Below are 17,900 nucleotides of genomic sequence, written 5' to 3'. Positions count from 1 at the left end.
CCTTAGGTCAGAGATGGTACAATCTTTACTATATTTTGTAATCCTTGTGATGAGAAAAATTATGTAGTACACATTTCAATACGATTGGAGTGTTGTTTTTCAGATGTAAGCTTAAAATAGGTAATTCCACAATTTCAGGATGGCAAAATCTGTTTAAAAACAGTAATGTTGATGGTGCATTTCTTATCAATGTATATTTTTGACAAATATATTAAAAGATGTTTAGCACAATACTCTTACACATAATAGGTTATATTTCAACAGAACATGTGAGCCCGTGCTTCCATGGGTGTTATGCCATATCTCACAATCTGCTGGTACAAATTTTGATGTAAATTAATTTTCTCTATACATATTGGTATTGTACCTGATGGAACACCTTGTCTGAATTTCAAGCAACACCATGGTAATGGACAAAAAACAAATTCAGGCACTACTTAGAACCTGAGGCTAGAGAGCACAGTTGTATTTGAAATAATCAGCAACACAAAGTTTCAAGTTGCTCCAATTAAACATTTTCTTGAAAATGGCCATTTCAGTAATGAATGTTTTCCCAACATTGCCTGATTTGCATATGGAAACACACACCTACTTATAGTTGACACTGTCAAGTTGACGTAGTGGTGTTTGACCCCTGATTAGCCATTTTCATGATAATGCTAATCACGACGAGCGTCTGCATATAAAGACATGCTATCCTCAGTTGATGCTAGCTGTTAGCATGCTTAACACTAACCTTTATTGTGTTTCACGCTAACTATAAACATGATTTACATGGCAACACATCATAAGGTTAACCAAAAACTCGTGACTGCTAGCTGTAGCTAACATTTTCTTTAACACAGCCCATCGGCAGACAAATACACCATATCAGTGTGCCAATTTCTGGAATAAATATCTGGACTCTCCACATCCAGATATCCAGTCATTCCCAGAAAATTAACGTGATTGCTATTTTTACCATTTACCAAAAATAAATCACATTACAGTACCTCTGTACCCGCTAAAGCCAGAGAACAGAACTTGGTGGTCCAACAAAACATTATTGAAGAGATAATCTTAACAGTTTGCAAAGACTCACCAATGAATACATATATTTAAAAATAGTGTTTCACGCCAGCTTCTTCCGAAATAATCCTCAAGAGTCTATTTAGGTATAGCCCACAAGACGGGGCATGCTGGGAAAGCTCTTACGCATGCTCATGCACTTCTCCTGGTCCAGGAAGAGCGAATTAGCTTTGATGGACAGGTCATGTTCCAGGTTCACTTTGGTTTTGACGAGAGTGTGCAAAGTGTTTTCAGCCTCCATCAGCCTCTCCTTAAGCTTCTGTATGGTGTCCTCAATGAGTCTCACCTCACCTACGAGTCTGACCAGGGAAGAATTGGGTCATTGTAGTACCAGAGACAACAAAAATGAAGCAACTTTTATTAGCCCAAAGCACAACATGTTCTGAACTTTGATAATTTAAGCAGAACTCATTGCTTTGCAATAGTCCACAGATTGTTTGACGTGAAGACAAAACTGTACTGAATGTCCCCATATAGGAAAAAGTACCGTCCTCAGGCTTTAAAATGTTTGTATTGTTCTAACGTGACATAACATTTTTTTCAAGATGTTATTTATTTTATTGTCTGTCCCAACACTGACAATTAAATTTGCATTACTGAAATCAGAGTGCTGTAAAAGTGATACGTAAATAGGGTTGCCAACCGTCCCTTATTTGGAAATAAAAGTGTGCGTTCCGTATTGACCTGAAACGGGACGCAGTTTGTCCCGTATTTCTGTGAGAATCAAAAAGTCTGTAAAATGTCAATGGAATTGACTGGCGCTTTATATGGAAACTTACGGTAAATTTGATCCCAGCCTCTCTCCTGCTTTTCACCAATGAGCTGACAGACACGAGTTGACAATACAGAATCACTCTTATCTCATTGGTCGAGGGACATCTGCTCGCAAGAAGATACCGACGTCATGAGCCGACGACGGTCGCTGGACGACAATAACATTGCAGCATGGCTGATATCGATACAGACACCAACACTGGCACTGCAGATATGCCTACGGACAGCAATGTCTGTAACGTCGTTACTACTCCTCCTAAAAAAAACATAAAACAAAAAAGAATGCAAAAATACAGGGGAGAATGAGAAAAGGAAAATGGCTGGGTGGAAAAGGTGCGCGACAACAGCTATAAGTATTGTAAGTATTGTTTACTTTTCAGACTTTATTTTTTGCACTTTTTATTACACTAAATGTGTAAATGTGCACTGTTACATTGTTTTGGATGATGCAAATTTTCAGTTGTTTTTTGTTAATTTATACAGTTTTAAGATAAGCAATAGCACTATAGAGAGATTTATTTTTAAAATGTTTTTTTTAATTTTATGCTTTGAAGCAGGACAGAATGCTCATATTGAAATTGTGAGTGAAAATTTATTTTGCACTAAAAATAAATTGCTAAATAATAATTTGTTTTCCACGTGTTCATATCAGAACAAATGCATGTATGCATCTACTTAAATTCAGGGTCAAGTCAACAGTCAAATGGTTAAAAATCATTTCACACACGCTGGGAAGGGTGAAGGCAATGGTCGGTCGGCCCTGGCGGTGAGGTGTCCCTTATTTATTTTTCAGAGTTGGCAACCCTATATGTAAATGAACAAGCCATTTTGATATGCTATACTAATGGGTGTGAGAAATTATCCAGTCTACTATTCTCTGTTTAATATTTTTGTTTAATGTAGTCTTGTTGGGATATGTTGTGTTACTGATGCTAATGTTGGTCAACATGCACAGTTAGCATAATCTGCATTTAGCATCAATGCTAATGGTCATTGCTAATAGTTTCTATGAGCCATGAATGATGCTTGTTGCTACTATTGGAGCTAACAATGGTCACGGTTTCCAAAATCACCACATTGAAGGTGTAATGTCAAGTAAAAATACTCAAAATCTCACTGTAAAAAGGGTTTGTTGTCTCCATTTTACTTAGTCAATTTTGTTGCTTTGACTGTGTTAAATTGTGTCAAAGTGCTGAGCTGACTTTATCTGTCATTGTTATTTAATATAATTTAGCTTAATTTATGTTGTTGTTTTGTACTGTGTATATCGTTTTTCATATATTATCCTAATACAATTACAACATAGTAAAATGAAGCATACAGTAAATGTTAAATTGTAATCTTCTTAACATAGGCGGTAACAGAACATAAATTTGTTGTCTGCTAAGGAGATATGAAAAATTATTGTCACTTACTGAGGTGTTGCTGGGCCAGTAACATAGATTTACATTTATGCTACCTGTCTATACCTGCCCGCAATAACGGGCGGGTATCCCAATACCCACCCGCTTTGCATAAAGCGATGACGTCATAGCATGCGCAACCCAAGAACTGTCCGCAGATGATAACATGAAAAGGTGAGAAGTGTGTGTTGGTCCCAGTATGGATAGTCCGGATGATTTTCTCATGGAAAGTCCAACAATGAACAGCAGCAAAAGCAGCCAGCTTGATGAGGACGCCCTGGTGAATTTGGAGAGCAGCGCGGTACCAGCCAACATGACAAAAGTTAAAGTTAGCCAACTTTTTATGTATGCGTTTGCTGGGTGTCGTGTGTTTTGAAATGACATTAACTATTGTTAATGTGTTGTGTATCTCAGTAAGTGATAATAATGCAAATAACATGCAGTTGTCATGCTGCATGCATTTTCAGAGGTCCAACAACCATGCCCAGTCGCCCAAAATGACTACCCGATTCACCCGAGTTAGATGAGGGCGAATATCGGTCATTTTGGGCGACTGGGCATGGACAGAGGGACTCTGAAAATGCATACCGCCCTCCAAAAGCATGTTATTGTATTAATACCTTTAATTATTACACTAAGTCAGATGAGAAGGTGATCGACTTCAAGCTGCCATCCCTACAGGACCTGTACACTTCCAGTGCCCTGAGATGAGCAAGGAAGATAGTGGCTGATCCCTCTCAGTGAGGACACAAACATTGTGTCACCCTCCCCTCTGTCAGACGGCTGAGGTCCATCAGGACTAAAACCTCAAGACACAAAACAGCTTCTTTCCGTCCGCAGTTAGAGTTATAAATAATCCCCCCCACACACACACCCACAAAGTACAGATTGATCATCCCTGCACTGGAAGGTACTGTACATCTGCATGCCTGCACAGCCCCATTCCACTATGTTATATTTATTTGACAGTGAACACAGTTTTGCCCATTTGTCTATTTGACTCCTTCACTTCTTATAGAAATATTTTCCTTTTTTTTTTATTGTTGTTTATGCACCAATGACGCCAGATCAGATCCCTTGTATGTGAGAACGTACATGGCAATAACTTAGATTATGAAAACTTGGAGACAAATTGGAAAATGCGAGATTGAGATAGTTTGGGCATGTGAAGAAAATAGATGAAGGGTACATAGAGAGAAGGAGGATGAGGATGAAGCCACCAGGCAGGAGAAGAGGGAAACCGAAGAGGAGAGTTAAGAATGTGGTGAGGGAGAACATACAGGTGGTTGGTGTGACAGAAGAACATGCAGAGGACAGGGGGAGTTGGAGACTGATGATCTGCAGTAGTAACCCCAAACAGGAGCAGCTGAAAGAAGCAGAAGAAGAGGACAAACGTTGATTCTTCCATGATGTCACACTTTGTCATTACGGAGCATTGTGACATACCTGTGGTGTGGGTTGTCCCTGCACAGTTCCACATTGGGCCTGCGCATTCTCTCCTCCAGCCTGGTTTGGGCCACCTTCAGTGGGCCCTCCTTGTCTCTGAGGGCCTTTTTTAGAGAGTCAATCAACATCTCTGTCTGGAAGATCTCCTGGAGAGTCTGTGTGAGGAAGACATACAAGGCAACAGTGATAGCAGCAGCGATTAAATTAATAAAAATAGAAGCTGAGAAGAGAAAGAAAAAGACGGCTCTGTATGGTACAGATGAAAGAGCTGCATTGCAGGTTTGGAATCAGCTGGACACAGTGACCGTCTCTGTCCACTGCCATTTGAGGTAATTCAATCACCACGCCTTAGGGCTGACAGTGACTGAGGATTATTCAGGACTGTTTGCCTCCAATCGCAGATGCTGTAGATTGTCTAAAGCCGTCCAACAGCTGGTATGGATTGCAGGACAATGGGCTCCAGTGTGGACTGTGAGGACAGAAGATGCCAAAGAGGCAGTTCCTCAGTTTTGTCAGGAACGCTCTACAGTAAACATGCAAGTTTCCATTGCAGTGTGCAGACCATGAAGTGGAAAATAAACACTCAAGCTATATTCTGATAAATAGACCTCAGTTCAATTCCTGGTCATGTCAGGACAGTTAATGATAAATGTAGCACAGTGCACCAACAGGAAAGAGGACATTATAAACACATGACCTTCTATTAAGTGCCAAATGTTTTAGCAGCTGATGGATATACAGCCACGTGACAACCTCACTTTTATACTTCAAGCTGTTGGACTGAGAAGTCTCACAGGAGAATCAGTGTCTTGTGAGATCCCAGTATCTCAAAGTACTTCGCCTGTTGTGTAACGCGCATCCATTGACTGCAGTGGTTAATCCAGATAACAGGATCCCTTGAATGGATCATCGATTTCGTAAAAAAAAAGAAGCACCCCCATCCCCACATTTTAAGATATAAATAATTGGTTTAGTGACATTATTTCAATATCGTTCACATCCAGAGTGGTTGTAGACTCCATGCTATGCACAAAAGGTTTTGCAGTGGCTTTTTGACATAGTTACGCCACAGTTGCAGTGCTCCAAGGGGGCAAATTTGCAAAATACTATTGGGGATTCCACTGTCTGATCCAGGGGGTGGGCTGTAGTTAATGGCCATATTAGTCTTTTGCCGTGTTCACACCGCAACGCCACGTGATGCCACAAGTGCTCATCCCTCGCCTGGCGGTGGATGTGCCACCATCGCCTGGTGTGTCGCTCTGCTTGAGCCGCGTTCACACAGGACGCCACGCGATGCCACAAATTCATCATTTGCTTCAGGAGCTGCGTCTGGATGATGGCCGCTTTCAGCGGTACTTCCGCCTCTCCAGGACCCAGTTTGAGGACCCCCTGTCCCATTCGCGTGCGCACATGTGAACAACTTAAAAAAAAACAAAACCGGCTGCCGCTGCGGTTCCTCGCTCGCTCTCCCCTCAAACTTTGTCATAATTGTGTTATAAACCAGTCACCATTTGTTTTATTATACATCTGTGTAGTTAATAAATAAAATAATCTTCACGGATGATTCGTTCGCGCGCACATGTGAAAAAAAAAAGAAACCGGCTGCTGCCGCTGCTGCTGCTTGCTCTCCCCTCAAACTATGTCATAACTATGAAATAAAGGACAAAAGGGACATAAGTCCTGCTCACAGGCTGGCTGCCAGAGACAGGACATGTCCAAATCTAGTATAAACTCCAGACATCTCCACGTCACTACATATCCAGTCTCTGATTGGTCATCGCGACGTGACAAGACGAAAAAGTTCAGATTTTTCAACTTGGGGAGGAATGCAACGTGACGCGATATCGTGCCACAAACGCGCCAGTCACTCAAAATTGCTTCATTCGTGTCGCTTCATTGTGTCCATCACATCGCATTGCATTGCATGGCTTGAACTTTTGTGGCGCCACAATGAGCCCTTCCATAAGGATTACATGGCAACCTGTCTCCGCCGTTGCTCGTGTGTCGTCCGGTGTGAACGTGGCATTTGACTGCACGCTAGACACAATAGGGTTTACACTGGATCTACGACAATGTTATGCTGCATTTGTAGCCTTACACAGAAGCTCACTTAAACTAATAAGGTGTATTGTCTACAGTATGTATTTTATTGTATCAGGTGTGGTTTTAGTGCAGCAGATAACAGAATATTTGCAGAGGAATTGTTCAAATCTGGTTACAAGCACCAAAATTTGACGGTGTATACCTTTTGGTATATATTTTAGACAAATAACGTTAGCCATTTGAATTTTCAATCGGGGGCCAAATAGGGGTCAATGAAGAATTGCACAGGGGTCAAAATTAAAACAAATGTTCCAATCATATTGAAAGCTATACCACATTATGTGTCTGATCATAACTATTCCAAAAAGGTATAGTTTGGACTGTCTGTGACTGAATGTTATGGAGTTATGGGGTAAAAACAGCAAGAATGGTGACAAAGGTCAGTTTCAGTTGGTACAGGGGTCAAACGTTAAAGTTGCTCCAATTACTGTAAAACATGATGCAAATTATTGGTTGAGTTAATAGGGTTTTAAAAAGGAATAGTTTGGGCCATGTGTCATGCTTAGTTGTCATGTTACAGGGTAACATGTCACATGCCGTAGAATCCAATGGACATCAACTGAAATTGACCTTTGTCACCATTCTTGCTGTTTCTACCCCATAACTCCATAATATTCAGTCATCGATAGTCCAAACTATACCCTTTTGGACTCTTCATGATCAGACACATAATGTGGTATAGTTTTCAACATGATTGGAGCATTTTTAAATTTTGACCCCTGTGTAATTTTTCAGTTGACCCCTACCTGGCTGCCTATTAAAAATTTAGGTGGCTAATGTGCTTTTACAAAAGATTGTCTAAGGTGTATGTGTGCCAGTTTTGGTGCTAGTTTCCAGAAATGAACAGTTGTTACAGTTATCTGCTCCACTACTTGAGGCACAAACTAAGTTTCATCCACAGAGGTTAATAATGAGTCCTAGAGTCCGCACACCCAATGCTGCCCACTAAATGTGAACATCCCTTCATGGACAGCGACATGACACCTAATCGGGCAAAATATTGAAGAATTGCCCAGATGTTAATGCATTTTCAATGTGGATACGCGACTGAACAGACTTGGAAAAACGCTTGCAAAATACATGTTAAAAGGCCTTTCTGACCTGGATATCGAGAGAGTAAAATTAATTAACATTATGTGAGGAAAGTATTAAACTTACTCTGACACCCACACATTCCTAAATATTAGTGTTGAAAGTTACACGGATCTGATCTGTTCCAGCTGCGCTGCTGAGTTGAGACATCCCGCTGCTGCTGCTGTGTTCAACGCAGTGCGGTTCATCAAACCATTACAATACATTACATAGGTGAACATCTGGTTTCTTATCTACTACATGCAAGAAACATATACTGTGAATACAGTATTAGAAGCACATTTTTGGATAGTCTATGTTGTACTTGGAGAGAACAGAATGACATGAATCAGTTATGAAAATTCAATAAATCATGACAACTGCTATGAGCAACAGATCCAGAGAACATCTTGTGCCACTTGTTGGTAGCAATAATTTAACCACCTTCTTAACCCCCAAAGGGGGCAATCAGAAGGTGATAATTGGAAAATGAAGCAAAATGTGTCACCTGCCATGGACTTTATATTTTTTTATGATGTCAAATCAAAAATGTAAGTTGCATTGAACTTCTGTGAGCATAAAATAACCAATTGGAGTCGTGCTAACCTTGGCCAGATGTGTCTGCAGGCTATGCTTCGCATCGGATGTTTCTGAAATGCGGTTTGTGAATGCTACATTGACATTGTTGAACTGATTCCACATCTCGTTGCTTGTGGTGTTTAGCAGGATTTCAATCTCATCCCTGAGCTTGTGGGAGGCAGCACGTGTGCTCTGAGAGTGCAGAATGTTGTCATCTGTGAACTTGGACCAAGATTCAGGCAGAGAGACCCTATGGGAGAGGAAAAAGATATGCTTCATGCTGTCATTAAAATTTTGTTTGTCTCATTATGATACTTAGTCAATAGCATTTGAAATGTTGGTTCCATGGATTTCAACCTGACGGACATGAACGAAGCTCTTCAACATCTCACCATGTCATTTAGGTCCTTCAGACTTTTTTTTCTGTAAATGCTTCTGGGGAGCATTAGCATGGCTAAAAACCTTCATCTTTTGGGGGTCTTCACCCCCAACCCCCTAACTACAGACCTCTTAACCCCCTCACCACTTTAAACATTTTTCTTTATTTGCCTTTCACATGCCTAGAAAGTCCTCACCATCTCATTTAGGCCCTTCAGATTTTATTTTCAGTAAATGCTTCTGGGGAGCATTAGCATGGCTAAAGACCTTCAGCTTTTGGGGGTCTTCACCCCAACCTGCTAACTACAGACCTCTTAACCCCCCCCCATTTTAAGCATTTTTCTTTATTTGCCTTTCACATGCCTGAAAAATCCTCACCATCTCCTTTAGATCCTTCAGACTTTATTTTTCTCTTCTTTCTCTTTTTTTTTAAATGTTATTTTCTTTTTCAAATTGAGACAAACAAAAAGTAACACAAAAACCTTAGAGAGGATAAGCATACAGCGCAAAAACAACATAATGAAAAACAGATTAATATCCTCTGCTGTAGCTCCAGGAAGTCTTCAACATTTGACATTTCCTATTTCATATTGGGCTCAAAATTTGCCACTTTACTAAGGACCCTTGGGTAAGGTCCTTAATCTCCGAGTTGCTCTTGGTGTGTAGTGAACACCTTGCATGGTAGCAACCTGGCATCGGTGTGTAAGTGTGTTTGTGTGAATAAGTGAATGTGAGGCATAATTGTAAAGCGCTTTGAGCATCTGATACAGATGGAAACGTGCTATATAAAGGCAGGCCATTTACTATTTACTTCCTATTTCAGTGTCAACTTGCCACTGATTTCGTGCAAGATCCCACAAGATCTCCTCTATTGTCAATCCAGGAAATGTCGATCTAGAAAGTGCTCAACATTTGACATTTCCTGTTTCAGTGTGGACTGAAAATTTGGCACTTTCTGTTTGGGACTCCCTGTACCATGAGTGAGCTTGCGCCGCTTGCGTGCTGCTTTGCTCGTAATATTTGCTTTGTGACTGAATATGACAGTTAAGACTTGATCACACTGTGCTATACTCACGAGGGGTCGAGTCTTTCAATCCCTCTGTAATAACTGATGCCGTCCGATGTGTTTCTTAGATGATGACACCTGTCATCGATCCTCTGAGCCGTCACTTTGTCGCTCAGGTCTCGTTCAAGTTCATGCTGCGCTGCTCGATTTGACCTATATAAACCCACAAAGGAGCACAGAAACTAAATTGTAAATGTATCAGATTAATTTGAAACTTTTATATGGGTGATGATTACTTTTGTCTGTCTCTTTTATGGGGCAGGTTTTGGGCATGTTGCCCAGAGAAAGAATAATTCATGTTTACCAAAACATGACTTAGGCCATTATTTTAGAATGGTGATGATTTGGACAATTTTAATGTTTAATAAAATAATTTTGATTGCATTTAGGAGTGATTTGTAATGAAACACTTCAGAATGTTCAGTGGCAGATAGTTGACTGATCTGTGGCATTAGCAGACCAAGTAACATGAATTTACTGCTACTTAAGCATTGTATGCTAAATGCTGGTATGCATTTTGAATATTTTGAATGTTGGGTTGCCTGCAAAGTACACTTTCATTATATCTTTGCAAATGAAACTGGGATATATGTCCAAATGATCCAAAAAAGTTGATGGGGAACTCTGCACGTTATTGTGCCCCTGGTATTATTCTCTGTGTGATTATTATTATTCTAATAATTGTCTTAACTTGAAAATTATGGATTGATTAGCAGAGGGTATTTGTAATCACTCACTTGTGTCTGTCTACTGTATGCAGACAATAAGAAGGAAACAAGTGAGCAGATTTTCATCAAACGTGGTTGGACTATTCCTCGGGTTAGTATCTCCAGATTATTCACTTATGGAGCAAATCAGTCAAATGTCCATGTCTCAGACAAGAAAAATATTAGTTGAAAAACTCAATTTCCATGATATCGCTGCAGCAAGTAGAGGTAGAGAGATGATATAACCATCATCTAAAAAATATGTTTATTATATGTGCAAGGTTATTCAACCAACTCGGATCACTTCCATTATGAAATATTTTGCAGAGGTATGTTTTGACACCACCATCATAATTAGGGATTACTCTGTGTCTGATGATTTGAGGGCATTCATGCTGGTTATACGGTCACAAATTGAGCTTTACCGGTGATGCGTTAGCGGGCCGGTAAAACGGATATTTGCGACCATATAACAGCATGAATGTCCACAAATCATCAGACACAAGGGGGTTATTCCCATTCTAATCCAATTCCATCATTTGCACGGTTTATTTTTCTGTAGGTAATTCGGTCGGCGAGACTTACCGTGAGGTAGCGTCGCTCCGACAGCGGTCAGGGCGCGGAGTAATCGATCAAATGTGAAAATCCATCAAATCCATCAAATGTGAAACGGTAATTCTGTATCAGAATCCACATCAGTACTTCTGTATGGTAGCTTAAACGTACCAATTTTGGCGGCGGCGGCAGTACGCGTCTTTCTCTCGCTCTCAGTTAACAGTGCCATTATGACATCTGCGTAGCAGCGTGCACAGCCGGTGTTCTGTCGAACTGTGTGTCTTGTCGCATAAATCAATAGTTCTGCATCCCGACAATACTGCTCATGTGTATGCATGCGCAGTTGCACGGAGGGCTGGCCTGTCGACCCCAAAATTATACGGTCTGAAATCTCACGCAAGTAACCAGATTTGTGGAAAAATGTAATTGGATTAGAATTAGCATTGTTTTTGTAATTTCATGGCACTACAAAGCATAGCTAAAGCCGTTTTGAGGGTAATCGCTGGCAAGTTAACTGTGTCAGACTCGTCTTAAATTGTTAAGTGTAAGTTAATAACCACTTTAAAGTATACTTAAGGTCTAGTTTCAGCAGTCTGCAGTGTCTGGTCTTGTTGTTTCATTTACAAATCATGACATCGCATTGTGATTCTTGAATTTTGGATTATCCAGACTCACGTTAGCTGAGCAGTGGCTCTGTCCAAATATCTCCTCATCCTTTCTTGACATGACTTGATGACATCCACCTCCTTGTTGAAATGTAGGTAAAGTAGAAGAGAGAACTTCATTATTTCTTTCATCAACTTAATATCAGAACTCAAGCACACTGTACATACACTCACAGGGCTGCTTCTATGTTACCTTTAGCAGGTCTTTTTCAACATCATCATGGACCAGATCGATGGACATCCGCTTCTCTCTGTGGTACAAACATTCTTGAGATACCTGTAAGCAAAGAAACTGTGACTAAATGAGATGAATGAAGAATACACAACAATATGATAAAGACACCCACCTTGTAAACATAATTGCCATTAGGTTTAAAATCCAAATGTATTGGAATGAAAGGGACAATTCAATCTTTTTTTTTTGTATTTACTGAAGACAGAGCAAATGATGAATATGAGATAGCAGTTTAGAATTCTATCTGTTATATCCAAATGTTTACATATCAGAAAATACAATCATATTTTGTATGAGGCCACCTACTTTTTGGGCATAAAAAATATACTGGGGGGAGGAGGAGTAACAGGAAGACAGAGGACAGGAAGGAGAGGAACAGTAGTGGGCAGTATTTCTGGTATTTAAATCTTTTAAATTGTTTTTTATTTTTACTTTTGATACTCTGTGTGCTTCTTACCTTGTGTGCTGCTATACAATGCTGCTGGAAACTCAGTTTCCCTGAGGGAGTCTTCCCAAGGGATTAATAAAGTTCTATCTAATCTATTTGAACATGTGACTGATAGATGTTTCTTCTGACCCATGTGTGTCCCATTAGTTTGATTGATTTAACATTAAATACCTCAGACTGCCTACTCTTTAAGTCTTGGGTTTCACCCTTGAAGACTGTAGGTGTTGTTATAAATGATAAGCTGACACAAAAGCCGGGGGGCTATCGATAGGAGAAAACAATTTTGAAGCAAAGAAAGATGGAAAATCAGTCAGAGGCATTGCACAATTAATATGCATAGCTAATGCAACAATTTGATGTATTGAGCAACAAACATGAAATGGGTGAACCAAGAAAACAAACAGCCACAGCTGACCACAGCCACATTGTGAGAAGAAAAAGAAAGTCCTGTATGTTCCCCGAGGCCCATTGGTGCCAGTGCTTATCCGCAAAATCTGTAGCAGGAAGCATAGAGTGCCTTGCAAAAGTATTCGGCTCCTTGGTATTTCACACATTTTAATTTATTTATGCCATTTTAAATACCAACGGTAAATGTATGCATCCAGGCAGAGTCTATGACTGCCATACGCATGTATGGGCAAGTAACTTACTTGGAATTGGTTCCCATCCAGGCAGAGTAGACCATGCCTGGATATATGGGAACCAATTCCAAGTAGGTTACTACATGACCAGTAACCATCGGAAATGTAACCCAGGTCTACATACTAGTAGCTCAGTTCCTTATCCTGGGTGGCACAGTGGCTTAGTGGTTAGCACTGTTGCCTCACAGCAAGAAGGCAACACTTCTTACCTGATCCTTTCTGTGTGGAGTTTGCATGTTCTCCCCTTACTTGCATGACTTTCCTCTGGGTGCTCTGGCTTCTTCACAGTTCCAAAGACATACAGGTTAGGTGATGTGGAAACTAGAAATTAATAGGTGTAAGTGCAAGGGTGGTAGAGTTTATCTGTCTACATGTGGCCCTGGGACAGACTGGCATACTGTCCAGGGAGTACCCCGCCTAGGCTCCAGCTCCCCCCAACCCTTAATTGGAGTAAGTGGGTATGCAGTTGTTATAGCTTTGAAAAATAACCCCAAAACACCAGTGTCTGACATCACCAACGACTTCCACAGCAGCAGTAACCTCCAGAGGGCAGTGGTGAAAGTATCACAATCCACCATTTGAAGAAAGGTTTGAGAACAGAAACATAAAGACAAAACCATGAGATGCTAACCACTCACCATCAGTAAGAATTACAAAGCCAGACTCAAATTTCACAGCATTGTTGCAAACATTACAATTAAAGGCTATGTAACCAAATTAGGAATGGCACAGTGCCACTTTTTACATTTCTGATACAATACCAATACTGGAACCTTCAGAATCTGCCAGTACTGATATCAATAAGGTACCTTTCCCCCATTTTAAAACAAATAGTCTGTTAATAAATATATTTACCTGTACTTTGCTAACCTAGTCATCTAACAAAACATCAGCTCAAACTGTGGAACAAATGTTCTACTCCCCTGAAGGAAAATATACGTAAACCACAACATGACTCAGATGGGCAATCTCTGATCAGATCAGTTTTTTTTTTTTTTTAATTTTCAATATCTGGTTCACTCATCAGATTGATACCAATCCAAAGTTTTGGTATGGGGCACCCCTAAACAACTACAACCCCTGGCAATAATTATGGAATCACCGGCCTCGGAGGATGTTCATTCAGTTGTTTAATTTTGTAGAAAAAAAGCAGATCACAGACATGACACAAAACTAAAGTCATTTCAAATGGCAACTTTCTGGCTTTAAGAAACACTATAAGAAACCAAGAAAAAAAGATTGTGGCAGTCAGTAACGGTTACTTTTTTAGACAAAACAGAGGAAATAATTATGGAATCACCCTGTAAATTTTCATCCCCCAAAACTAACACCTGCATCAAATCAGATCTGCTCATTAGTCTGCATCTAAAAAGGAGTGATCAAACCTTGGAGAGCTGTTGCACCAAGTGGACTGACATGAATCATGGCTCCAACACAAGAGATGTCAATTGAAACAAAGGAGAGGATTATCAAACTCTTAAGAGGGTAAATCATCACGCAATGTTGCAAAAGATGTTGGTTGTTCACAGTCAGCTGTGTCTAAACTCTGGACCAAATACAAACAACATGGGAAGGTTGTTAAAGGCAAACATACAGGTAGACCAAGGAAGACATCAAAGCGTCAAGACAGAAAACTTAAAGCAATATGTCTCAAAAATCGAAAATGCACAACAAAACAAATGAGGAACGAATGGGAGGAAACTGGAGTCAACGTCTGTGACCGAACTGTAAGAAACTGCCTAAAGGAAATGGGATTTACATACAGAAAAGCTAAACGAAAGCCATCATTAACACCTAAACAGAAAAAAACAAGGTTACAATGGGCTAAGGAAAAGCAATCGTGGACTGTGGATGACTGGATGAAAGTCATATTCAGTGATGAATCTCGAATCTGCATTGGGCAAGGTGATGATGCTGGAACTTTTGTTTGGTGCCTTTCCAATGAGATTTATAAAGATGACTGCCTGAAGAGAACATGTAAATTTCCACAGTCATTGATGATATGGGGCTGCATGTCAGGTAAAGGCACTGGGGAGATGACTGTCATTACATCATCAATAAATGCACAAGTTTACGTTGATATTTTGGACACTTTTCTTATCCCATCAATTGAAAGGATGTTTGGGGATGATGAAATCATTTTTCAAGATGATAGTGCATCTTGCCATAGAGCAAAAACTGTGAAAACATTCCTTGCAAAAAGACACATAGGGTCAATGTCATGGCCTGCAAATAGTCCGGATCTTAATCCAATTGAAAATCTTTGGTGGAAGTTGAAGAAAATGGTCCATGACAAGGCTCCAACCTGCAAAGCTGATCTGGCAACAGCAATCAGAGAAAGTTGGAGCCAGATTGATGAAGAGTACTGTTTGTCACTCATTAAGTCCATGCCTCAGAGACTGCAAGCTGTTATAAAAGCCAGAGGTGGTGCAACAAAATACTAGTGATGTGTTGGAGCGTTTTTTTGTTTTTCATGATTCCATAAATTTTTCCTCAGAATTGAGTGATTCCATATTTTTTTTCCCTCTGCTTGGTCTAAAAAAGTAACTGTTACTGACTGCCACAATTTTTTTTCCTGATTTCTTATAGTGTTTCTTAAAGCCAGAAAGTTGCCATTTGAAATGACTTTAGTTTTGTGTCATGTCTGTGATCTGCTTTTTTTCAACAAAATTAAACAACTGAATGAACATCCTCCGAGGCTGGTGATTCCATAATTTTTGCCAGGGGTTGGATTAAGGGTTATTGCTTCGACTTGCCCGTTCCAGTGATTTTGCTCAACCAGAAATTGGATGTCTCTAGATGTAAATACCATGATATAAAAGCTGACATTATAAAATATCTTCTAGTATGATCAAAATGTCATCAGTGTATTGCGAAAACAAATTGTCTGGTGGTGTCATTCAAATACTTTTGAAGGGGACTATCTGTGCCTAAATGCAGGTATCAGTGCGCCATTTCATCTTCATTCTCAAATATCAGGCACCTTAGACATTCCTAAGGTGTTCATGTCTTTCAGCCTGATTAATAGCCTGATTAACATGACTCTGCCTCAGGGTATCACAGCACTCCAAGTTGAGATGTGGTGCTTTAAATCAAAAGTTACTGAGAAACATTGCCAAGTCAATTGCTAGACCCAGTTTGAGAAGGTAGTCAAAACTGCATTATGTCAGATAATGTGATGGCATCGTGAGACATGAGTGATTCTTGAGTGAACCAAAAAGGCAAACATAAAGTGTATTAAAATTTAAGGTAAGTACAGTTTGTCCTTGCTGGACTGGGAACAATGAGGTAAAATGTTCTCGTAACAGCTCAATATTCTGTTGAAAACACCCAGTGGTTCAACCTTTACCTGATGCGGCCCCTGAGTTTCTGCGAAGGCTCTTTCCAGCCTCCTCTTGACCTCATTGAGGCTTGCTATCTCCGTCACCATGTTGTCAATCTCATGGCTCAGCTCAGATCTCCAGAAGACTATGTCGTTGAGCCGCTCACCGATGTTCTTGCTGGTAGTCTCTTGGGTTCGTCTCGTCAGCTGTTCTTTATCCTGTATCAGCCTTATGGTATCTCTCCTCAGTCTCGCTGCACTTTTTCGTGATGACTCAGAATCTCTGTAGTTGCTGTAGTTGGACTTGAACCAGTCATCGGGGGTGTATCGAGTAGTCAGCAATGTCCTGTTGGACGGATAGAACATGGTATTGGCTCGAACCAGATCTAAATTTTCTCGCTCTGTTGTGGAGATGGCTGGAATAATATTGCTGCTCTTGTAGTAGCTGTTGGTCCTCCAATGGTTGGCATTCATGGCTGGCTGGGTACTGCGGTAGCTGGATGCCATGGTGGAAATGGCAGGTAGAAAGTGACTCGACTTTGGTCGAGCATACGTGGCTGTCATAGTGGATCCAATCAGCTCCATTTCAGATGCCTCACACTGTGGAGATGGTTAATGTGAAGCCTCAAGCACAGGAAATTGCTTACAATCCCTACCTCAAAAACAGCCAGAAACTGGCAATAATGTGAAATATTGAGATCTTACCACGGTGTCCAAGGCTTCTGCTAAGTATTCGATGTCTTGCAGGCTCTCTCTCTCAGCTGTGCTTACTTATAAATGAGCTCAAGAACACAGTCAAGGTAAACTGACATGCATAATACATAGACAAGTTTGCAAGTCATTCATTCAACTAGCCAATGGTGGTGCACTGTCCGAGACAGCAGTAGCTGGTCTGTCCAAGATTTTGTTGACACAGAAGGAGTTGCCATGGATTTCTCCAGCATTCTTCACTGGATTTACAGATTGTGAGCAGGTGTTTTTAATTTATTCAAGTACACATAGTGGAATTTACAACATGCCAATACAGGTTAGACTTGTATTTTAGATCTTGTCCTTTTTATATAGTTTTTTTTCTGCCAGTAAGAAAACTGATGGTCCATTTTAGATATTTGCAACATTCTAAAATAAAGCAGGATGAAAAAAGAATGGGGTAATTCTGTATTGGAAATCTGCTCTTGATTGTCCAAATTTGTTTTCAAGACCATCATGGACTACAACCAGCAATAACGCCACTTTGCAATTTCTTATTGTCCTGTTCATTAAACATCAGTTAAACAAATGAGGAGTTCCTTTTATGTTTTTGTCACCTTTTCTTGTTGGAAGGTGAGCAATCTGAGCTTTGTATTTGAGGCGCAGGTGCTCATTTGGTCTCTAGGCAGCATCAGATAGCCAACCCTCGCTCTAGGACCAAGCTGTGTGTATGGATTACAGTCTTTAAT

The 17,900-nt window shown here is 40.3% G+C and overlaps 1 protein-coding gene across 1 annotated transcript; it reads right to left on the bottom strand.

Annotated features, from left to right (window-relative positions):
- Positions 1-1,076: 1,076 nt before the first annotated feature.
- tekt3 (tektin 3) lies at positions 1,077-17,243 on the bottom strand. The gene is made up of 8 exons (XM_034193795.1): positions 17,167-17,243; positions 16,489-17,061; positions 12,009-12,092; positions 11,826-11,896; positions 9,898-10,041; positions 8,472-8,694; positions 4,692-4,846; positions 1,077-1,367 (listed from the first exon to the last, which is right to left on the bottom strand). Exons 2-8 carry the CDS (start codon positions 17,044-17,046, stop codon positions 1,151-1,153), a joined length of 1,452 nt encoding a protein of 483 aa, XP_034049686.1. The 5' UTR covers positions 17,047-17,061; positions 17,167-17,243; the 3' UTR covers positions 1,077-1,150.
- Between the last annotated feature and the right edge of the window lie 657 nt (positions 17,244-17,900).

This window comes from Thalassophryne amazonica, chromosome 18 (genome assembly GCF_902500255.1).
Source record: "Thalassophryne amazonica chromosome 18, fThaAma1.1, whole genome shotgun sequence".
Lineage (NCBI taxonomy): Eukaryota > Metazoa > Chordata > Actinopteri > Batrachoidiformes > Batrachoididae > Thalassophryne > Thalassophryne amazonica.
The sequence above is the reverse complement of the archived record's forward strand: the minus strand, read 5'-3'. Positions and strand labels throughout refer to the sequence as shown.